Genomic DNA, 19,549 nt, shown 5'->3' with positions numbered 1-19,549 from the left:
TGCTCTAAGCAGTGACTGAATGGTAGCACTCTTACCTCAGATTCTGAATGTTGTAGGTTCATAGCTACCTGCAGAGCCTTAAACTCAAAATCTAGGCTGACTCTCCAGTGCAGTACTGACTGAGTGCCACAATGTTGGAGATGCCATCTTTTCGTTGAGACATTAGCAGTTAAGTAAGACCCTGCTTACCCTCCCAAGTGAACGTAAAAGACCCTATAGCCCGGAAGTTCTCCACAGTGCCCTGGCCAATATTTATCCTCATCTAATACCATAAAAAACAGATTATCTGGTCATTATCACATTACTGTCAGACCCTACAGTGTGCAAATTGGCTGCTACATTTTCTACATGACAACGTGACCACACTTGAAAAGTACTTCATTGACTGTGGAGTGCTTTGCAATGTCCTATATAAATGCAAGTGTTTCTTTCTCTTTAGGGGCCACTTCCATGTGGTTTTCTACCCCATTGCTATCCCTGCGGCAAACTCCGGATGCTGGGCCCAGCATTGGACAGAGTTCTCATTCTGCAAATAAAGCTGCTTACACAAAATCAGGCAGGGGGCTGAGGAAGTGGAGTGGGCAGAAGAACTAATAACCCATGGCCATTTTCCAATCTAATTGGAAAAATCCTGCTACTGTGTCAAATGCAAATGAGATGGAAATGCATGATAATAGCCAGTAATAACTCCACCTTATTTACTGGAAATACAAGAGACAAAACAAAAGAAAAAAGAAACAAGAGAACAGGAGTGCATCTCGATTTTTGTATGCCTTGTTTGTCCTTCAAAGTGAAGATGACCATATTCATACTCTAAGGTGTTTGGTAGGGTTCTGGTGGGTATGTAGGTGACTGCTAAGGCCAAACTGCACCCAGAAGGTTCTGCTGTCAATAGGACAGGATAGCAGAGACGATTGAGTTTTGGATGAGTTGCTGGTTGAGGATTTCCTCTCCTTGCGTTTTGTCTCTGCCTCTGATATGTGCTTACTATCAAAGGAGGCTGAAGCATTTTTGATTTGGTTGGGCCAAGTGCTGCGATCCTGGGCAAACTTCTCCCAGGACTCGAAGTCAATATCTAAACTCCGAAGTGAAAACTTCAGACTGTCCTTCTAGTGCTTCCTTTGACTGCCAAGGGAACACAACCTCTGGCTCATGCTCTCCATAGAAGCTTCACTTTGGTAAGCAAATGTCAGGCATTCTGACCACAAAACCAGCCCAACATTGTTGTGGTTGTCTCAATATGGTGTGGATCCTTGACATGCCAACTCAGGTGAGCACCTCAGTGTCTGATATTTTGTCCTGCCATCCAATCTTCAGAACCTCCCAAAGGCAGCTCAAGTGAAAGTGGATGAGCTTTTTGGCATGATGCTGGTACACAGTCCAGAGCAGAGCAGAGTGGAGCAGGGTGGACAGGATTATTCTTCTATCGATTTTCAGTATGACTGGCAGACTTACTCATTCCCAGACTGGTGTTGGACGTCTGCTGAAGATTACTCTTGCTTTGGCAATTCTTCCATGCGTCTTGTCGGCATTATAGACAGCTTGAGAAAATGTGCAGCTGTGGTAAGTACTTTTCCACTGATGACAGGTTCTGGTTATGAACTGAAACCTTGGGTTCGAAATCAGGCTTTCCTGGAGCATGGTCATACCTTACTTCAGTTTTCTTCATGCTGATTATAAGGCCAAAAGTTGTTGCATGCATTAGAGAACAAGTACTTGCTACACTGCATGTCCAGCTCTAAATGGCAGCTAGTGCACAGTCATCAGCAAACAGGAAATCATGAAGTATGTCCTTGCAGATCTTAGTCTTTGCCTGGGTTCATCTCAGATTAGCAGCATCCTGTCTATGTGATAACGGATTTTGATGCGACAATCACCATCATGGAGGCATTGGAGAGCATGGCGGAGAAAACATGCTGAAGAGGGTTGGCATTAGCATACAGCCCTGTTTAATGTTTAGTGATTGGAAATGGGTCAAAAGACTCAATCAGCCAGGACACACATAAATATGACGTTATGGAATAACTGAACCACCAAACAGCCGAATTTTTCCATTACCTTCCAAAGCCCCTCACAGCTGACTTTGTCAGATCAACAAGAGATGTAAGGGAGGGGAAACATCTCTCACAGGTGGGGTCCTTGGACCGTTTGGAGTGGGTCATCCTGTATCTGTCCTCATCTTCACCCAGTTCTCACCTATGGCTCCAAGTAGTTGCTGGCAACAGAGTCCACACCCTGGTAAACTGTCTTGATGGCTGGGCCAAACCAGTTGAGGGTAGCCACCAGGTCCCTTGCTCTTGGCGACTTAGGGATTAGCCTACCCTGGCATGTGAAGGCTGATTCCGGTGGACTTGGTGGATGAGACCAATCTAAGGTCCAACAATCTTGAAGGTGGGTCAGCACCGTGTTGCGGAATGGGTAGAGCTCAACAAGACCCAGGAGACATTCTGGTCACCGACTGCATCCAGAACTACCTCCGGCCATCTAAACTCGTCTTGCCACTTTTGTATGTAACACGCAGAGAGTAAAGGGGACCAAGTGGGACAAGCCTAACAAGTGCTGATACTTTCCACAAGTAATTTGACATCCTTCAATAATGTCTACAGAGTCTTGCCACATTTAGTGTGATTTGCTGCCCTGGTAATAAAGTTTTAATTTTTTAAAATCACAGTATAGTGAAAATGTAGCTTTCTGAGCAGTCATAAATCAGCCACTGCAACAAAATCCTATTACCCTATTGATGGCCCAGATCATTAATTACTTTAAAATGAAATGATGCTTTATCACTTTTCCTGATTTTCCTAATCTAAAAGATACAGGACTTTTTATCTGAAATGCACTGGCTGTCCTGGTTTGACGAGTAATACTGCTATTCATTCTTTGTCTGCCAGATGTAAACAGGTAGATTGAACAAGAGCTACTGCAGTCATGACCTATCAATTTAACTGAAAATAGTCCTTCCTGTAAATAAAACGCTTTGCTTCCCCCTTTCTTCCTCACAACTAAAAGTATCTATGACTGATAGTTCAGGTTCTCACGCCAAAGAAAAAACATATTCTTCCCGAACTTAAAAATCCTGAAGTTAAAAAAAAATAAAAGGCAAGAGCAGAGAATGTTTTGTGTTGTGAGTGACATTCAATCTGCGAACAGGTGTGAAGTCCTGGTGTACCATTTCCTCAGCTCAAATTCCTGTCATAATCAGGGATCCAAGGCTTTTCTTTGCAACGAGTTTCCCCAACCTCTGGTCAAACACTCAGTGCCCTGACTGCTAAAGGCAGAATTAGAGCAGAGAAAGGAAATCTCCCTTGACTTTCAACCCAGTTGCCACCTTTTTTATTACTCCCTCCTGCTATTTCCTCCATTGTTTAAAAACTCAATGGCCACAGCAAAGTTATGCATGAGGAACTGAGAGGTACACAGCACCTAATCAAAACACTGTCAGACTATCTCAACACACATGATCTGCTGCTGCACCAGTGACTTAGAAACAAGTTGGGAATTCGCCTTTCGGAGCTCCTCTTACACCATTTATTTGAAAACCATACATTAAAACCCACTAGATAAAAGCATCCAGTAACATTGGTTTCACTATCTATGCATTTATTTCAAACACATCATAGCTATAATGGCATAAATGTGCTTTCAATATAGCGAACATTTTCTATTTCCCCGTGACCAGCAATAAACTAAAACTGGACATCAGCTCAATCAAATTGTGCAGTATATTAGGCTCGTTCAAATCATGCCATACAATATTACTCCAGTTGAAATCATGTGATGGTCTAGCCCACCACATGATCTAGTCTGATTAGTCCAGTTGTGATTGTAGAAATCTTCCATCCATCAACGTCCATGACAACCTATGCCACCAAAAAAGGAGAAAATTCAAGAGTAGAATAGCATGGCTGACACAAACTTCAAATAAATACATCACATCAAAGATCCAAGTTTGAGATCCAAACTTAGGAGCATGTACACAGATGGCATAAAGATGCTTGTGTTAGCAACAGAATGAGCGGGCTTTGTCAGATTGTATAAGGCCTGTGCCTTCTCTTAATTTTAATATGCCCTGCAGATGTTAAGTGAGCACAGGACTGTTAGCCAGCAATGAAATTGGGATGGGATGGAATGGGATTTAAAGCAGCTTAAACAGTTTCTGCTTCTCCTTAAAGGGGCACTATTTTTAACTAGAAAAATTGACTGGACTGCAAAGCAACTGTTAACGATATGCTAAACAATACAGAAAACACAAGCAACAGAGGTGGACCTGGATAACACGAGAAGCTGTCACACTTTGGCTCAAAGATGCTTAGCACCACCCCCTCAGAATCTGTGGAAGGAGTAGAAGGATGGAGAGTTTAGAAGTGCGATGCCACCATAGTGCAAGCATCCTCCTTTAATTAGTCTGTTACCCTTACTGCCTCCCACTGTAACATGGAGGTATACAGTGCATTACACAGTACAGTGGTAGATAACATATTGGGAGAGAATTTCACTCTCCTGCCATAACTTTGGCAAATATCAATGGAACGCATAAACAAACACCACTTGCACTATATGTAAAGAGTGTTGCTCATCTTTTACCAACTCTCAGTAGAAGATCAGTAGAACCCCACACAGAAATCTCACATCTTCCTTTTCTCTTCATGTAGGATCTTTGCAAGTTGTGGAGCCAAGATCTAGTTGTATTCATAACCTCAACACTTTACAGCACATTGTCGCACAGTGAGGAGTATCTGTACAATAGCAGGACATGATGATTGATACAGCTTTGCTAGACTAGGCAGGAGCTCCCTGCCTGTCCAGTCCAAACAACAGAATCCCTCCTTCAACAGAGCAACGGTCTGTTCTACATTAACTATTTTTCACTTTTTGGGGGTTTCATTAATTTATTTTCTGGCTGTGAGCTTCTCTGATAAGGGCAGTAGCTATTGCCCATCCCTAGTTGTCCCTGAGAAGCTGGTGGTGGGTCAGTTTGGACACAACTTACTGGGCCACTTCAGAGGGCCACAGTAATGAAGGATGCAATTGTACATAGGACAGACTGGATAAGGACAGCAGGTTTTCTTCCATGAAGGACATTAGTGGCCCAGTTGGGTTTTTATGATAATCTGATCTCCTTGGCCACATATCGTAAACGGAATTTACATTCTCAGGCTATCAAGGTGAGAGTTAAACTCACGTTCTCTGGATTATCAGTGCAGTACTCTGACCACTAGGCTTTGGTAATCTTCTGATTCAGCTCCACCGTCGGGCCATTGGGTTCCTCTCCTTGCCAACTGGATGCAATAAAGGCATGATTCATCCAAATGGCTCACGCTTCTCACTGAGAGCATCTTGCCAGCAAGATGTTTATGTCCACCAACTACGAAAATCTTCTTCCAAACAGCCACCAACACCGCCCCCACCCCCCCAACCCCCACCTCCCCCCCCACCCCCACCCCCACCAACCCCACCATGTCCTTTACTTGCTTAATGCATCTATAGGCAACAGCCTACTTGCTCTGGCAGGTGTTCCTGCTATGAAGAATGCAGCAGCACAAAACATTTGTGCTGTGGTCACTCTCACAACTATGGGAAGAGCTGCACATCAGCCAAGAACAGATGGCATGGCTGTGAAGAAGTTGAGGTGGCAAAGACAGGTCCACTCTGATGTGCCAAACCACAGGTTCTTGACCTAATACTGAAATTGTTTTTGCATCTGCCTTTGCTGTTCCCTCCTGAACTCAAAAGGAGTTTCTACCTTCTGCACTGAGTTTGCTGCCAGGTAAATATTCCATTGCAAGAAAGGCTACTGCATGAAAACAATTGGCAAATGGCAGTATCATATTTCAGTCCTCCACAGCAACAGAAATAAATGTACTGAACTGGGAAAAGGGAATACTTAATTAAAAACAAGTCACCTTTGGAAGTGATATGCCACATCTAGGGGCCTAGTTCTGTTGGCGCGGTCAGTAGAGTATCCAAGCCCCAATTAAATGTGTGAGGTCCGTGCTGGAGATGGGCCGATTACTAAGTTTGAAGCTGAGCTCTGGATTGAGCAGAGGAATGGAGTTAAACACCACTGTATTTGCTGGAGTATCCAGGGAAGATGATGGAATTGGGGACCAACATGTGGAATTTCTGGCTGGGCTTAAACAGAACAAGCTTGGTGTTTCTGATCTTATGCACTCAGTTTTCCCATGTGAGGGGAGTTGGATTTGCACATGTGCAGGGGGGTTTAAATCCCTGAAAAGGGAAGTAAGGTTGAGAGCCAAAAATATCCCACCCTCTTCCAGCTTTCAGCCAGAGGGTTCCGTTAGGAATTCCTGACTAGCATCAAGACACTCATTCAGATATAAAAATAGGAAATTAAGTCAGTCTTTAAACCTGCATTGTAATTTTAACTGCCGGTGCATCCGTTCCACATTGTCCCTGCATCTCACCAGGTTGGAGAAGGCAAGTGCACAGCGCAAAGCTATTGTTGAATGAAATTGACCTGCCAGCCACAGTATAAAGGTTGAAATTAGCAAACTTGTAGTTAACCACACTGAAAGATGACACTGACTTCACTACTTCTCAACTTCCTGCCTGTGAAACTTCCATGCAATATAAGGACTGCCTATCTGGCTGGGTCCTGGTCAGGTTTACAGCCAGTCGAACAGACTCCCATTTAAGTCACATGTGGGGAATATGCACAAGGTCTTCCCTATAACACGGGCTTGTTAGGCCTACAGGATAGGAACATGGTGATTCCCAGTCTCTGCTGAGTCAGCTGGGTTGGCAATTGCAGCACCAGGATTAGAGAGGGGAAAAATTAGCCAGGGTCCAATTTCATGAACCTGGTAATTGGGGTACCATTGAGGAAGTACACATTACTGGGTTAGCAGGGGGAGTTCAAACCAACCCAAGGATAATGCTACAGGGGCAATATGCTAGTCTCTCTCCAGTTGAGTATAAACAGAGTAACTGAGAACCACAATAGGTGATGCTTGAACTGCAGCGATGTCAGCAGTTTCAAATATCCATGTCTTTAACACTTTCCCCTGAATAGGAACTAATTGGTAAAGCTCTGTGTTTTGACTGAGATGAATAGGTATTTACTCACTGTGAGCTTCACCTGTCAGCTCTCTGGTTTCTGCAGCAGCTTACATCCAAACTCTTTCAGATGTAGAAGAATAATATACTTAGGGCATAAGATTTCAACATCTTACCAGACACATACATTAAGATTACTTACATAAAATTAAATAACTTGTCAAAGAAACACTATTCATCAATTCTATTCCATTGTAGCACAGAAACTGGGGACAATGGATGGACGATGCTAAACCTATAAGATCAGACTAATTGTTCAGATAGCACAAGATCAGCCTGGCTGTACCAGATCTACCCATTACCGCAATGTCCATGTGTATTCACAAGCTCAGGCCACTGGGAGGAAGAGGTACTTTTCAGGTTGAATTCTAGAGGCGAGGTGAAAGTGACTGCCCTTGACATCAACACAGCATTTGACCAAGTGTGGCCTTAAGGAGCTGGAGTAAAACTGAAGTCAATGAACCAGCTTTGGTCCCCTGGATTGATAGTAATGGTAGAGTGAGGGATATACCAAGCCATGAGGTTATCCCTTGCTTCCCATCCCAACTCCACTTCCTTCACACCAACCTTCCTCTTTGTGTTCCCCTATTTCCAAACCAAGAACTGCCCCCCTGCCCTACCACAGCAACCCAAGGAGGAAGGGAAAGGTGCTGAATTAGAGGCCCCGTCACTTGATCTGACACCTACATCCACCAGCTCAAATGTTGGCACTGAACATGCATGGGAGGCTAGTATAGAGTTGGCATCAGTGTGTGGTGAGTCACTGGGCTGCAGCCAGGCCAGCGGAAAGCATTGTTTGACAGCTCACCAGAAGGCGAGGTTAAAGATGAGTTCTGCTGCGCAGGACCTTAACGGAATGGTATACAAGAGAGCACTGATGGGCATGCACATCTAGATGCATTGACTGGCCTGCCAGGTAGCCTCCTGTCACCATTAAGGAGCACAAAGGAATCCAGCTCCAAGCTAGCAAAGAGCATAGGGCAGAGCTTGCTCTCTCTGCAGCCTCGGCTCCATCTCTCAATCATGCTGAAGACCCAGATGCACCATTATTGCCACCCCATACCTGTTACAACCTTTGTGTTGTCAGTCACCTACTCCATTGTCCTCCATGAGGGCATGCAGCAACACTCCCAGTAAATCCAGGCACTCACATCATCGCCAAAAAATCTCCAGATTACGTTAGACACCTAGCAACAAAAAAGCTCTTAAAAATCATCTAAGATGTAAATTGAGTGCCTGACCCTTTAAATAATGCTAATCCTACTCAGCCACCTACTCACATCACCCACTTCACCTACCTACCCGTTCACCCATCCACCCACCTCATGCACCTACCCAATCACTCATTTACTCATTCATTCACTAACCCATACTCAAAGACTGGACCTTTAAACTTAGCCGAATGCAGCAACTAGTGCCATAAAAATTGGGCATGCCCTCTCATTCTCCCGCCTCTGCTTGCTGGAGTTAAGAAGGGGACGCTGTGCTGCACATTTTGCTGATCAGAAGATCCCAGAAAAAAATGGGCTAATGCAGGCCTCATTGCCACTGGCCAGAAGTTCAGGCCAATAACATTTTTTTTAATTGCATTTTTCTTCTTCATCAATAATTTTGCAGTAGTAATTCTTGCTAGCAAAGTACGCCTACTTGATGATGGATTCTTCCATCACTTTGACAGATGTGTGACATTTTGTTCACTGTCTAGCTTGGTGTTGTCTCATACGTGATGTGAAACCAAACCTTGAGTTGCAGATACAATTGCAATTTCTTCTTTTATTCATTCATGGGGTGTGACCGTTGCTGGCTAGGCCAGCATTTATTGCCCATCCCTAATTGCCCTTGAGAAGGTGGTGGTGAGCTGCTTTCTTGAACCGCTGCAGTCCATGTGGTGTAGGTACACCCACAGTGCTGTTAGGAAGGGAGTTCCAGGATTTTGACCCAGACCCAGCGACAGTGAAGGAACGGCAATATATTTCCAAATCAGGGTGGTGAGTGACTTGGAGGGGATCTTCCAGGTGAAGGTGTTCCCATCTATCTGCTGCCCTTGTATATGTCCATTAAAATGTAGCACGCTTGATAACCTGTGATCTGATTCCAAGCTATTTTTAAAATCGCAGTTGTTGGTTTTTATTTTTGTTTTACACTTGGTGTTTGGTGCCTTCCCTCTGCCTTAATTGTGATTTGTTGCTATGCATACAAAATTTGAGCCAATCAGATACATGTGTGCCACACAAATTTATGATCATGATAGTATAATGTCAAAGCATGATGGACAAAATGTCTGCTAGATTCAACTTGTTTTTATGGCTATCTTTGCATATTCTATCCACCTTGCCTCATCAAGGCCTCCCTGATCCAAATACCATGGATTAAATTTAAAATAAAGTCATGCTGCATTTTCTCATTAACCACTTTGAAATAAAGTTAAATGTAGTGTAAAGTTCCCACTACACTTTCTATTAAAGTCTCTCCTACATTCCCTAGCATTAACCTAGCTCTTGTATTAAGAGAGTGTGATCTCTCTATCACTCCGAAATCTCCATTTCACACACATGCCATCTCTGTGACCTGTATACATGAACCTGCCACTGTTAAGGCCCAGACTGCCTCCCAACACTCTTGTCTTGCTCAAAGCAGAGAAGGTTATTTTCTTAAACAGAAAGAATTTCCTATGAACCAAAACAGCATCTTTTTGCTTGGCATGTCTGAAGTAACATGCCCAAGATGACCAATTATCATTCTGTGTCAGTATAGTGCACCAGAAACTGTGTGAAACCCACTACATTTTCCAAACTTGGTGAATACAAGAATATTAGATGGTTACATTCCAACTCAAATTAATATACAGGTTTAATTACAATAGAGATAGTATATACAACAGTAAAACAGCCAAAAACTGGGGGAGAGGGGATTTTAACATTGGGCATCAGAGTAAAGTGGGTGACGTTGTTGAAAAGGAAAATTGTGCGGAGCAGATAATGGGCAGTCAAATTAATAATCCCCATCTTACACTGTCACCCAAAGTTAAAATTACCCATTAGTTTCATAGTACTTCAAGTAATAAATATCCAGTGAGTTCACAAGGGGTTAAAATATAGAACACATTTCAGAAAACATTGAGAAACCACAAGACATTTGAAACAAAATATCTTTTGTAAACTTCCCAATGCAATGTCATATGTTGGCAATGCAATTTCTATGCTGACAATATATTCACACCTTTCAAATTTCAACAACATAATGGAGTTGAATCCTCACAGAAAGGCTGACCAGTGGCTACTCTCAGCTCTGCTTAACTAACAATGTTTTGACCACATTTGATTCAATCACCATTCACTGCCACTTGACTAATTTACAGGTTGCAAAATTTGGCCTATCCTACAGTCAATTTATCTGCAGGTCTCTGCCTTGAAGTTGGAAAAGGAAAGTCACTTCCATCTCAACTCCAGTTATTCCAAAACTCCAAGGCATAAAATACAGAAGTTTAATGAGAATAAAGACCTGCTTTTATCACAGCTACTTTACAGCAACTAAACCCAACTGATTACAACTTTACAGTAGTCTTACATTTACTAGACATTTCTGAAGTTTTACTTGAGAAGGTTTGCAATTGTTCAAAAGGAGAGACCAAAGCCGACAGCATTGAATTTAAATGTAAATTCCAGAGGACTTCACTTGGCACTAAGCACCAGTCCCTTTTTAAATATCCTGAGGTAAAAAGAGCAATTGATGAACTTTCCCATAAGTTGAATCATCTGCATTCTATTTTTGATTTACTGAGTTTCTCAGATATTTCCATCTATCTTTCCTTTCTGTTTTCTCACTATCTGTTGTTATGGTTGCCAAACGTTGCTGTGTTACTTTGTTTCATATAACAGAGGTAGAGAGGAGTGTTTCCCCAGAAAGAAAAAGCAGCAAAAACTGGGGAATAAGAATACTGGTCCAAACTGGTCTTGTGTATCTTAAAATGAAACACCAGTAAAACTGGGGAACAAGAATACTGGTCCAAACTGGTCTTGTATACCTGAAAATTGAACGCCAGTAAAACTGGGAAACAAAAATACTGGTCCAAACTGGTCTTGTATACCTCAAAATGGAACACCAGTAAAACTGAGAGTAAGAATACAGGTCCGAACTGTTTAATTTTCCTTCTGGGTTACAAGATAGCACTAGACCAGGGTTCTAACTGAGTTTGAGTAATTTAATTTTACAGATATCTAAAGTTCATATTTATACTACAGTAGGCTGTACAGTTCCTAATATGCCTGGAGTTATGATGAAGAACACAATTTTTCTTTTACATTGTGCACGGGGTATGAGCCAATCCAACAAGACTGCATTCCAGTTGCTCTGAGAAAGAAATGGTGGGTCTTGTTCTTGAACTGCTGCAGTTTTTGTGGTGATGATGTTTCCATGATGGTGTTATAGGTAGGGTTATACCAAGTTATTGATCTAGGATGTTGAAAGAACAGCATTATATTTCCAATTTAGAATGGTGTTGTAGAGGAACTTGGAAGGTGATGGTGTTCCCATGATAATGCTGCTCCTGTCGTTCTTGGTAGCGGAGGGTTGGCAGTGGGAAGTACTCTGTTGATAATACTTGCCATTGGAGTATACTGCACAAACGCATATATAAATATCGTCATGAGGATGTCTAACAGTCAAACTAAATGGCAGAAGAAAAACTCATTTACAGTCCTGATGACTCAGTGTGTTACAAGACAATTATTTTATGTTTGTAACTGAGGTCAAATGATTGGTTGACCATAATTAATGGTTTTAGATGAAATAGATTTTTCCACTATTAATCCCATTCTCATCAAGATCAACTTTCACCACCAGATAGTTATTCCATAGTGCCAATGCCCCTGTGAGGTTCCAAAAATAACCCATAAAAGGCAGTATTTCATTGTATTTCATTGCTTCATTTTCTGGCCGAAACAGTTGAAAAATCTGCATTATGACCTAAACCAAATATATCTCTCAAGTACATGATGTAAGCAAGCACAAAATGGACAAGAACAAATCCATGTCCCAGCAATATTGTCTTTTCAATTTGCAAATGTTTAAGAAAACCTTGCTCACAAGAGTGTATGAAACACATGGATCACCCAGTAGCACCTTTAACAGAATAAAAGTCCCAAGGTGCTTCATAGGAGTGTTATCAAACAAAAATTGACACAAAGCCACACAAGAGGATATTAGGTCAGATGACTGAAAGCTTGGTCAGAGGTAAATTTGAAGGAGTTTCTTGAAGGAGTAGAGAGTGGTAGAGAAGCCTAGAGATTTAGGGAGTGAATTCCAGGGCCTCAGCAAATGAAGTCATAGCCAGCAATGGTGGGATAATTAAAATCAGGAATGTATAAGAAGCCAGAATTGGAGGGTGCAGATATCTTGGAAGGTTGTAGGGCTGGAGAAGGTTACAGAGATTGGGAGCGGGTGAGACCATGAAAGGATTTGCAAACAAGAATGAAAATTTTAAGATCGAGGCACTGCTCAACTGGGAACCAATGTAGGTTAAGAGTGATGGGTTAACGTCATTTGGTGCGAGTTAGGATAAGGGAGCAAAATTTTAGATAAGCTTAAGTTTATGGAGGATGAAAGTTTGGAGACCATCCAGAAATGTATTAGAATAGTCAGCTCTAGATGCAATGAAAGCATGAATAAGTGTTTAAGCAGCAGATGAAGGGAGGCAGTCACAGAGAAATGTGATGTTGGTTAGATGGAAGTAGGCAATCTTCTTGATGGTGGAAATGCATGGTCAGAGCTCATCTCGGGATCAAGTGCAAGACCAAAGTTTCAAACAGTCTGGTTCAGCCTCAGACAGTTGCCAGGGAGAGGGATGGAGTCAGTGATTAGAGTATTTTGGTATCTTTGGCAGGGACTGAAGACAATGGGATCCTCCAGTCCTGCCAATGTGAACAGAGATGTCAATGGCCCTCCGGCCCCTTTGCAGGGGAACCCGCTGCAGGGAGGGGAGACTGGAAAATTCAGGCCAATGACTTTGGTATGCCCAATATTTAATTAGAAAATGTTTCTGCACATCAAATACTAGATGACAGGCACCAGTCTGACAGTCAGTTGTCTGAACCAATATGCTAGGTCATCTTCTATTCTCTTTAGTTAAAAGACATCAACAGTCTCCAGTTCCTGTTTTTATTCACACAAGAAACTATGTTTCATACCTGCCAGAAAGGCAGTGGGCTTCATGCAATAGAAACTATACTAAGGCTAAATGAAAGAAGGATTCTGAGTAACTGAACACTCAATGCCAAACATATATCAAATCACTTGCTTTCTCAGCCTGAGAACCACTTAATGTTTTACACAAGAGTTATGCTGTCAAATGAGTCACAGATAACAGGAAAATCATATTTTAAACCAATAATATATAGATATTAGCAGTAATCTTTTGCCAGTAACAAAGTCAAGGGTTGCCATTCTAAAGTTTAGCACGTCTGTCTGTTTTCATAATCAATATTATCTCTTTCCAAAACAGACCATAGTTTGTAGAATCTGGGATATTTATGCATCTCTCCTTTTATTATTGTCTAAGTAGATAATGGCTATTAATATAGAAAGCTTCTGGTTGACAGGAAATGCTATTAAAAGCAAAAAAAAAATCCATTAATAGCATTATAACTCTTTCAGACAACTTTATCATCATATTGACTGCTTTGGAGAGGAGCCCACCACCTGGAACAGCACTAATGATGGTGAGTGACTTAACTCACCAAAAGAGAAACTGAGAAAGGGGGAGCAAGAAAGAGAGAAGTCAGTGATTTTTTAAAATTATATTCAAGTTTTGAAACATTAATTCCAATATTTCTGCAGAACCTAGACTAGACTCAGTTGGATTAGCTCCCAATAAAAAGCTTTTGCAACAACCTGAAGTTGCCCTCACATCCCCACTCCAATATTCACAGAAGCAAGTGTCGGGTTAGGGTAAAGAAATAACAGCAATGGAAGCTTGCTAATCCATTGAAATGGAAAGGGAGATAAACGATGAAGAGGAGTTATTTCTGAAGATTGGAATAAAACTGTGTAAGAAAGCTGTTTCACACAGAACCCAAATGAGCAGTGACACATCAAGGTTGCCATTGTCTGGAGTATCTAGGAAATGAGGAATGTTGATGTCATTACTTCTGAAAATCTAACTGTATGCAAACAGCTGCAAAATATCATTCTTATCCTTGCACAACATGGATATGGGTTTGAATGTAGCCCAGACTAGTGGGATGCAAACCATTTCTATCTGAAGGCTTCTCAGGGACTGATGTGAATAAGTTGCAACAATCCTGTTCAGAGTGGGCAGGAAGCCATAACATTTAACTGGTCAATGTATAGTCAACTCTCTATTTACTACAGTAAATATTTATTATATTTCAAATAACTCAGTCTAAGTTTGTAAAATCTGTGGTTGACTGTACCTTCTTGCTCAATAAGTCATGCAGAAAATAGGCAACAGACTATGAAAGTACACATACACTACATGGAATCTCTCTTAGTCAACATTACTCTGAGGATAACATTTTACCTTGCTTACTGAGTTAGAATATTTCTGATGACAAAATGATGTGGAGCTCTCATACTTGTGCATGCCAGGTAATTGAGAATTTTTAATGCTTTCTTTCTTCAGTGCTATGATAGTCAAGTCATGTTTCTGTTTATTTACACACCAATTTTTAAATGCTATTCGCTTTGATGTGAAGATGAAGTTGGTGTGCAAACAGAGATTAACACCAGCAATTACATGGAGCAGCTAACGGTTTCACACCTGAACTGCAGATCCCAGGCCGCAGTGTAGACCGCAGTTCAGGTTGAAAGTGCACAGTGAAACAAGAATATTCTGTCAGCAAAGTAAGTGAGATGGTTTTATGCTTTTAAATTAAGTTTCCAGTTGGTAGATCCTGATAGAATATATGAAATGCTTCACATTTGCAAAGGTTTTCAAATTGGCATGTACACATGCACTCTGAAGATCATGACAGCAGCACATGCAGTGATGTGAAGAGACTTCAAACTGATTTGAAACCCAAGGAGTGAGGTTGAATTACCAACTCTCCAAATCTAATGTGAACTTGGAAGGGATTCACTGAGCATCCTCTGTTACACTCTCCCAACAATATGCAACAATGACTCTGTGACTCCTGAATGCAGCCCCAACTCTTGGTGTTCCATTCATGAATTCCTACTTCAGCCCAAGCTCCACACTTCTTTCTCCTCCCCAACTCACAACTTTGGTCCTGGTTTCCACTACTCTCTGATGCTGCAAATCATCATCTTCACACAAAACTCAAATTTTAATGTCAATAATGTACAGGGATAATTTGTGCTTTATATTTAAACAGCACTTGCATAAAATTATTCACAGACAATTCGGTTCATTTTAAATCTACAGTATAGACAGAGATTCATCCTAACAATGTACTTGTTAAGCAGAATTGACCATGTATTATCAGGATAAATATAAAGGTGACATGGCTTCGAAAATAAATGTGTGGTGACACTTTCTAAATCATTGTGCAGAGGGAGATTAAATACAGAAACCTGTGAAAGTCTATTTTGGAAGAGAAGGTGATTCTATATAAAAGGACAACCACTGAGAGGTACTCACTTATACACATCTGAAAAGAAATATCCCCACTAAATCTGATTTACTATCGTGAATCCACGCAGGCTGAACAATTGGGTGTCAAGATGGGAGCCAGGCCAACAGATTCCCAATTCTCCATCAATTATATCAGCATCAGGACATTCAAACATCCAAATTCCAATCAAAGCATACATCCCTAGAGCCGTGACCACTGCTGATCCGACTGAATTCTCACCTTGGGTCAGTACACTAAAACTTACATTTACAGTCAAGTTATAAGCTCTGCATCATAATGGTTGCAATATTTTAAATACATATTAATTTTAGATTTCATTCCAATTTTTTACTTTTTAAATTTAGTTCCTTTTAAATTCCTCAGCCAGGAAGGTGAAGGCCTCTGTCCATGTCACTCTCAAGTCAGCTGGTAAATAGATTACAAAAATAGTGGAAGATGAATTACCTCCCTCTTCTCCACCTTGAGAAATGCTTCCATTCAGAATTTTACAAATGCAATTCTGTTGAGATTGTATGGAAAATCTTGTACACAGACCTAAATCCTTCAGTTTTATGCGCATCAATGTGTTATATCCTTGTTCCACTTTGCAATAAATATGTTTTAATCATCCAGCACAGGTAGGATTTAAGTGTCAAATAAACACTATTTGATAAAAGCCCTGCATTACATTTAACTGTTGATGTGGTATATTTACATACGCAGGGACACACATGGAATAAATATTGGAATGAATACACAGTAGTCTTAATCTGTGGCATTAGTGATAAGAGCTGAGGGAACTACTAGCATAGGCATATACATAAGGTAAGAGGAAATAGTAGAAGCTATATGAATGTAAATTAGTAAAAATGCAGGCAACAAAGCAATAATTAACAACTACTATTAACAGTCAGGCAGAGAGCTGTTTAGGCAACTGAATGAGATCAATAGGAAATCACAATCAATAATCATAGGGGTTTCAATATCCCAGAAGAATGCAAAAAAAACAAGAAAAATAAAGTCCACTTATGGGACATGAGGAAAAAAGTGATATCTCTAAGAGAAAATAGAACAATCAAGCAAGACCAATTTCTCAAGAATTGAATAGGGAGCTCAAAAATAACACTGGACAGGGTGATTTCTGTGTGTAACAATATACATTTTCTTTGTAAATGTGGTTCACAATTTGTTAAACATCATGCACAGAGCAAATCTTCCCCTCAAAGCAGAAATGTTTTAAGATACAAGGAAGCTGGTATGACTAATGGTACAAAAGGACAATTCAAATGAGTACTGGAAACAGGAAAGTAACAGAAAGTGGAAAAGAATCATGAGAGACTTGAACTTATTTTCTGCAAATTGTGGGGATTTTTTTTATTTGTACGTGGAACGTGAGCATCACTGGCAAGGTCTGCATTTGTTGCCCATCCCTAAATTCCCTTGAGAAGATGATGGTGAACCACCTTCTTGAGCCACTGCAGTTCATGTGGTGTAGGTATACCCATCGTGCTGTTAGAGAGGGAGTTCCAGGATCTTGACCCAGTGACAGTGAAGGAACGGTGATATAATTTCAAGTCAGGATAGTGTGTGGCTTGGAGGAAAATTCAGATGGTTGTGTTTCCATGTATCTATTGCCCTTGACCTTCTAGGTAGTAGAGGTCACAGGGTGGAAGGTGCTGTCAAAGGAGACTTAAGGAGTTGTTGCAATGCATCTTGTAGATGGTACACACTTGTTCCACTGTGCATCAGGCATGGAGGGGGTGAATTAAGGTGGTGGATGTGGTGCCCTTTTAGTGGGCTGCTTTGTCCTGGGTGGTGTCGAGCTTCTTGAGTGTTGTTGGAGTTGTGCACATTCCAGGAAACTAGAGAGTATTCCGCCACACTCCTGACTGGTGCTTTGTAGATGGACAGGCTTTGCAAAGTCAGGAAGTGAGTTATTCGAATTCCAGAGAATTCTCAACCTCTAACCTGCTCTTGTATTCACAATATTTTTATGGCCGTTCAGGTTAAGTTTCTGGTCAATGGTAACACCTAAGATTTTGATGGAGTGGGGTTCAGCAATGGAATGTCAAGGGGAAATAGTTAGATAGTCTCTCACTGGAGACATTCATTGCCTGGCACTTGTGTGGTGCAAATGTCTCTTGCTGCTTGTAATGGGCTCTTTAAGAAATTTATCAAGTTGAAATGTTAGCAGTATTATCTGCACATTACTACATGAAGTGGAGACAAATGACAGATCCAATGACCATCCTTAGGAATACAACAACCATAAACAGTAAAAATGTGTTAAATGTGCAGATGGTAACTTGGTGAGAAGGCATCAAGAAAATTAAAAGGATTTTATGAGACTGTGGTCAATGTTCTTAAAAATCCTGGAAATTTTATCAATCAATGAGCTTTACCTGATGATTAGAGATTAGCATCTGCTATACTAGTATTCAGAAAAGGAGTAAAACAGGAAGCTGGGAGTCACTGATTAGTTAGTTTAACATCTACAGTACAAAAAATAACCTGGGGTATTTTTTAGTTTGCTATTACTGTTCATTTAAAGAACACAGGGGCCACAGGGTGGCTAGAAAAGCAGCAAATGCTGCTTCAGATGTCTACAGAAATTCCTTGAAGTGATAAATAATTTATGAATGCAGGTAGTCTCATGGTTAAATTTTCTGAAAGCTCTGAATGAGCTCCATTTGTAAGGTTTTTAAACATTAAGGCAAATGGGATAAATCGAATTTAGAGGAAACCTACTTTGCAAATCCTACAAAGCAGCAGGAGGAAATTGAGGAAGTAGGGGGAGGACGAGAAGGGGAATCAGCTTGAGAAAAAAGAAGAGTAAGAGGTCCTGAGCCTCCACAAGGCCCAGATGAAGAGGACAAAGAAGAGGAAACTAAACACAGGAGCCTTTTTCTTCTGTTCTCCCCCAGAGTTCACCATCTTTGGGAATGCCAAGCCCTCCTGACTTCATATCTATGTCATTTATCACACCTGTTCCAGGCACCAGCACAGAGACTAGCAATTTAGGAAACTAGTTAGCAGGAGCCAGGAAAGCTCACCAAGCGAAACACCAAGCGTGGGGGACCCATTAGAGTGGCAAGTTAGGGAGGATGTGACTGCTTCTCCGTTGAGGTTGACTGTAAGGCAGCCAATGACTTCAGAGATCTGAGATCTCGACCACATGGTTACATGTCTCAAAAGATGCATCGTGAGAGGTGAGTACTTGGGAATGATCTCCCATTGGTTTGTGGCTAGCCACAGGTGTGGCTACAGAGTCTACAGCTCTGATTTGCAGCAACATCACAGAGATGTCAGAACCAATACAGCAAAAGGCAGTTGCATTAAGGTCTTCAGGAGATCCCCAAAGGTGCAGCTAGGAACCAGTTAGCACCACCACTTCCATGGAAGCATAGTTTGAAAGCTGCACATAATGGGAAGCACCTTTAAATGTGCTTTCCAGTCCTTGGTTAATTCAATGATTCGGATCTTGCAGGATTTAGTGGCTGCCATCATACCAGCTGATAACTGGAGCCACAGATCAAAGGCCAAGTGCAAAGGCATCACTTGAAGCCTGTTCCTGCCATTTCTCAATACAAGCAGCATATGCCAGGGCTCTGGCCTTCCCTCTGAGAATATCATGCCACTGAATTTTGGCAGGCTGCCTCGGAGCTTCCTCCAGAGATGCAGCCAGTAGCAGCTCCATACCAAGAGCCAGGTGTGGTGAGTTGAGAACAACCTCAGTCCAGGAAATGCGCATCACGTCTCTTCTTTCTGGTCCTCATGGCACTGGTGAACACAGCAACAGAACAGCAGTTCTAGGCACCAGAGAGATATATGGTTTTAGGAAGCAGTTGAGAGACTGTTTGGCTGTATGTCAATTTCAAAGT

The 19,549-nt window shown here is 41.5% G+C and overlaps 1 protein-coding gene across 2 annotated transcripts in view; it reads right to left on the bottom strand.

Moving 5' to 3' along the window:
• The window catches only part of emx3 (empty spiracles homeobox 3), a 134,430-nt gene that overhangs the window by 76,633 nt on the left and 38,248 nt on the right, over positions 1–19,549 (bottom strand). The window contains exon 3 of one of the 2 annotated variants that reach the window (XM_041193846.1): positions 3,745–3,860. The exons of the other annotated variant lie outside the window; for it this stretch is intronic. Within the exon in view, the coding sequence (XP_041049780.1) occupies positions 3,783–3,860 (78 nt within the window). The 3' untranslated portion in view covers positions 3,745–3,782. Of the gene's footprint in view, positions 1–3,744; positions 3,861–19,549 lie in introns of those variants that run through there. 2 annotated transcript variants of the gene reach the window in all.

This window comes from Carcharodon carcharias, chromosome 8 (assembly GCF_017639515.1).
Source record: "Carcharodon carcharias isolate sCarCar2 chromosome 8, sCarCar2.pri, whole genome shotgun sequence".
Lineage (NCBI taxonomy): Eukaryota > Metazoa > Chordata > Chondrichthyes > Lamniformes > Lamnidae > Carcharodon > Carcharodon carcharias.
The sequence above is the reverse complement of the archived record's forward strand: the minus strand, read 5'-3'. Positions and strand labels throughout refer to the sequence as shown.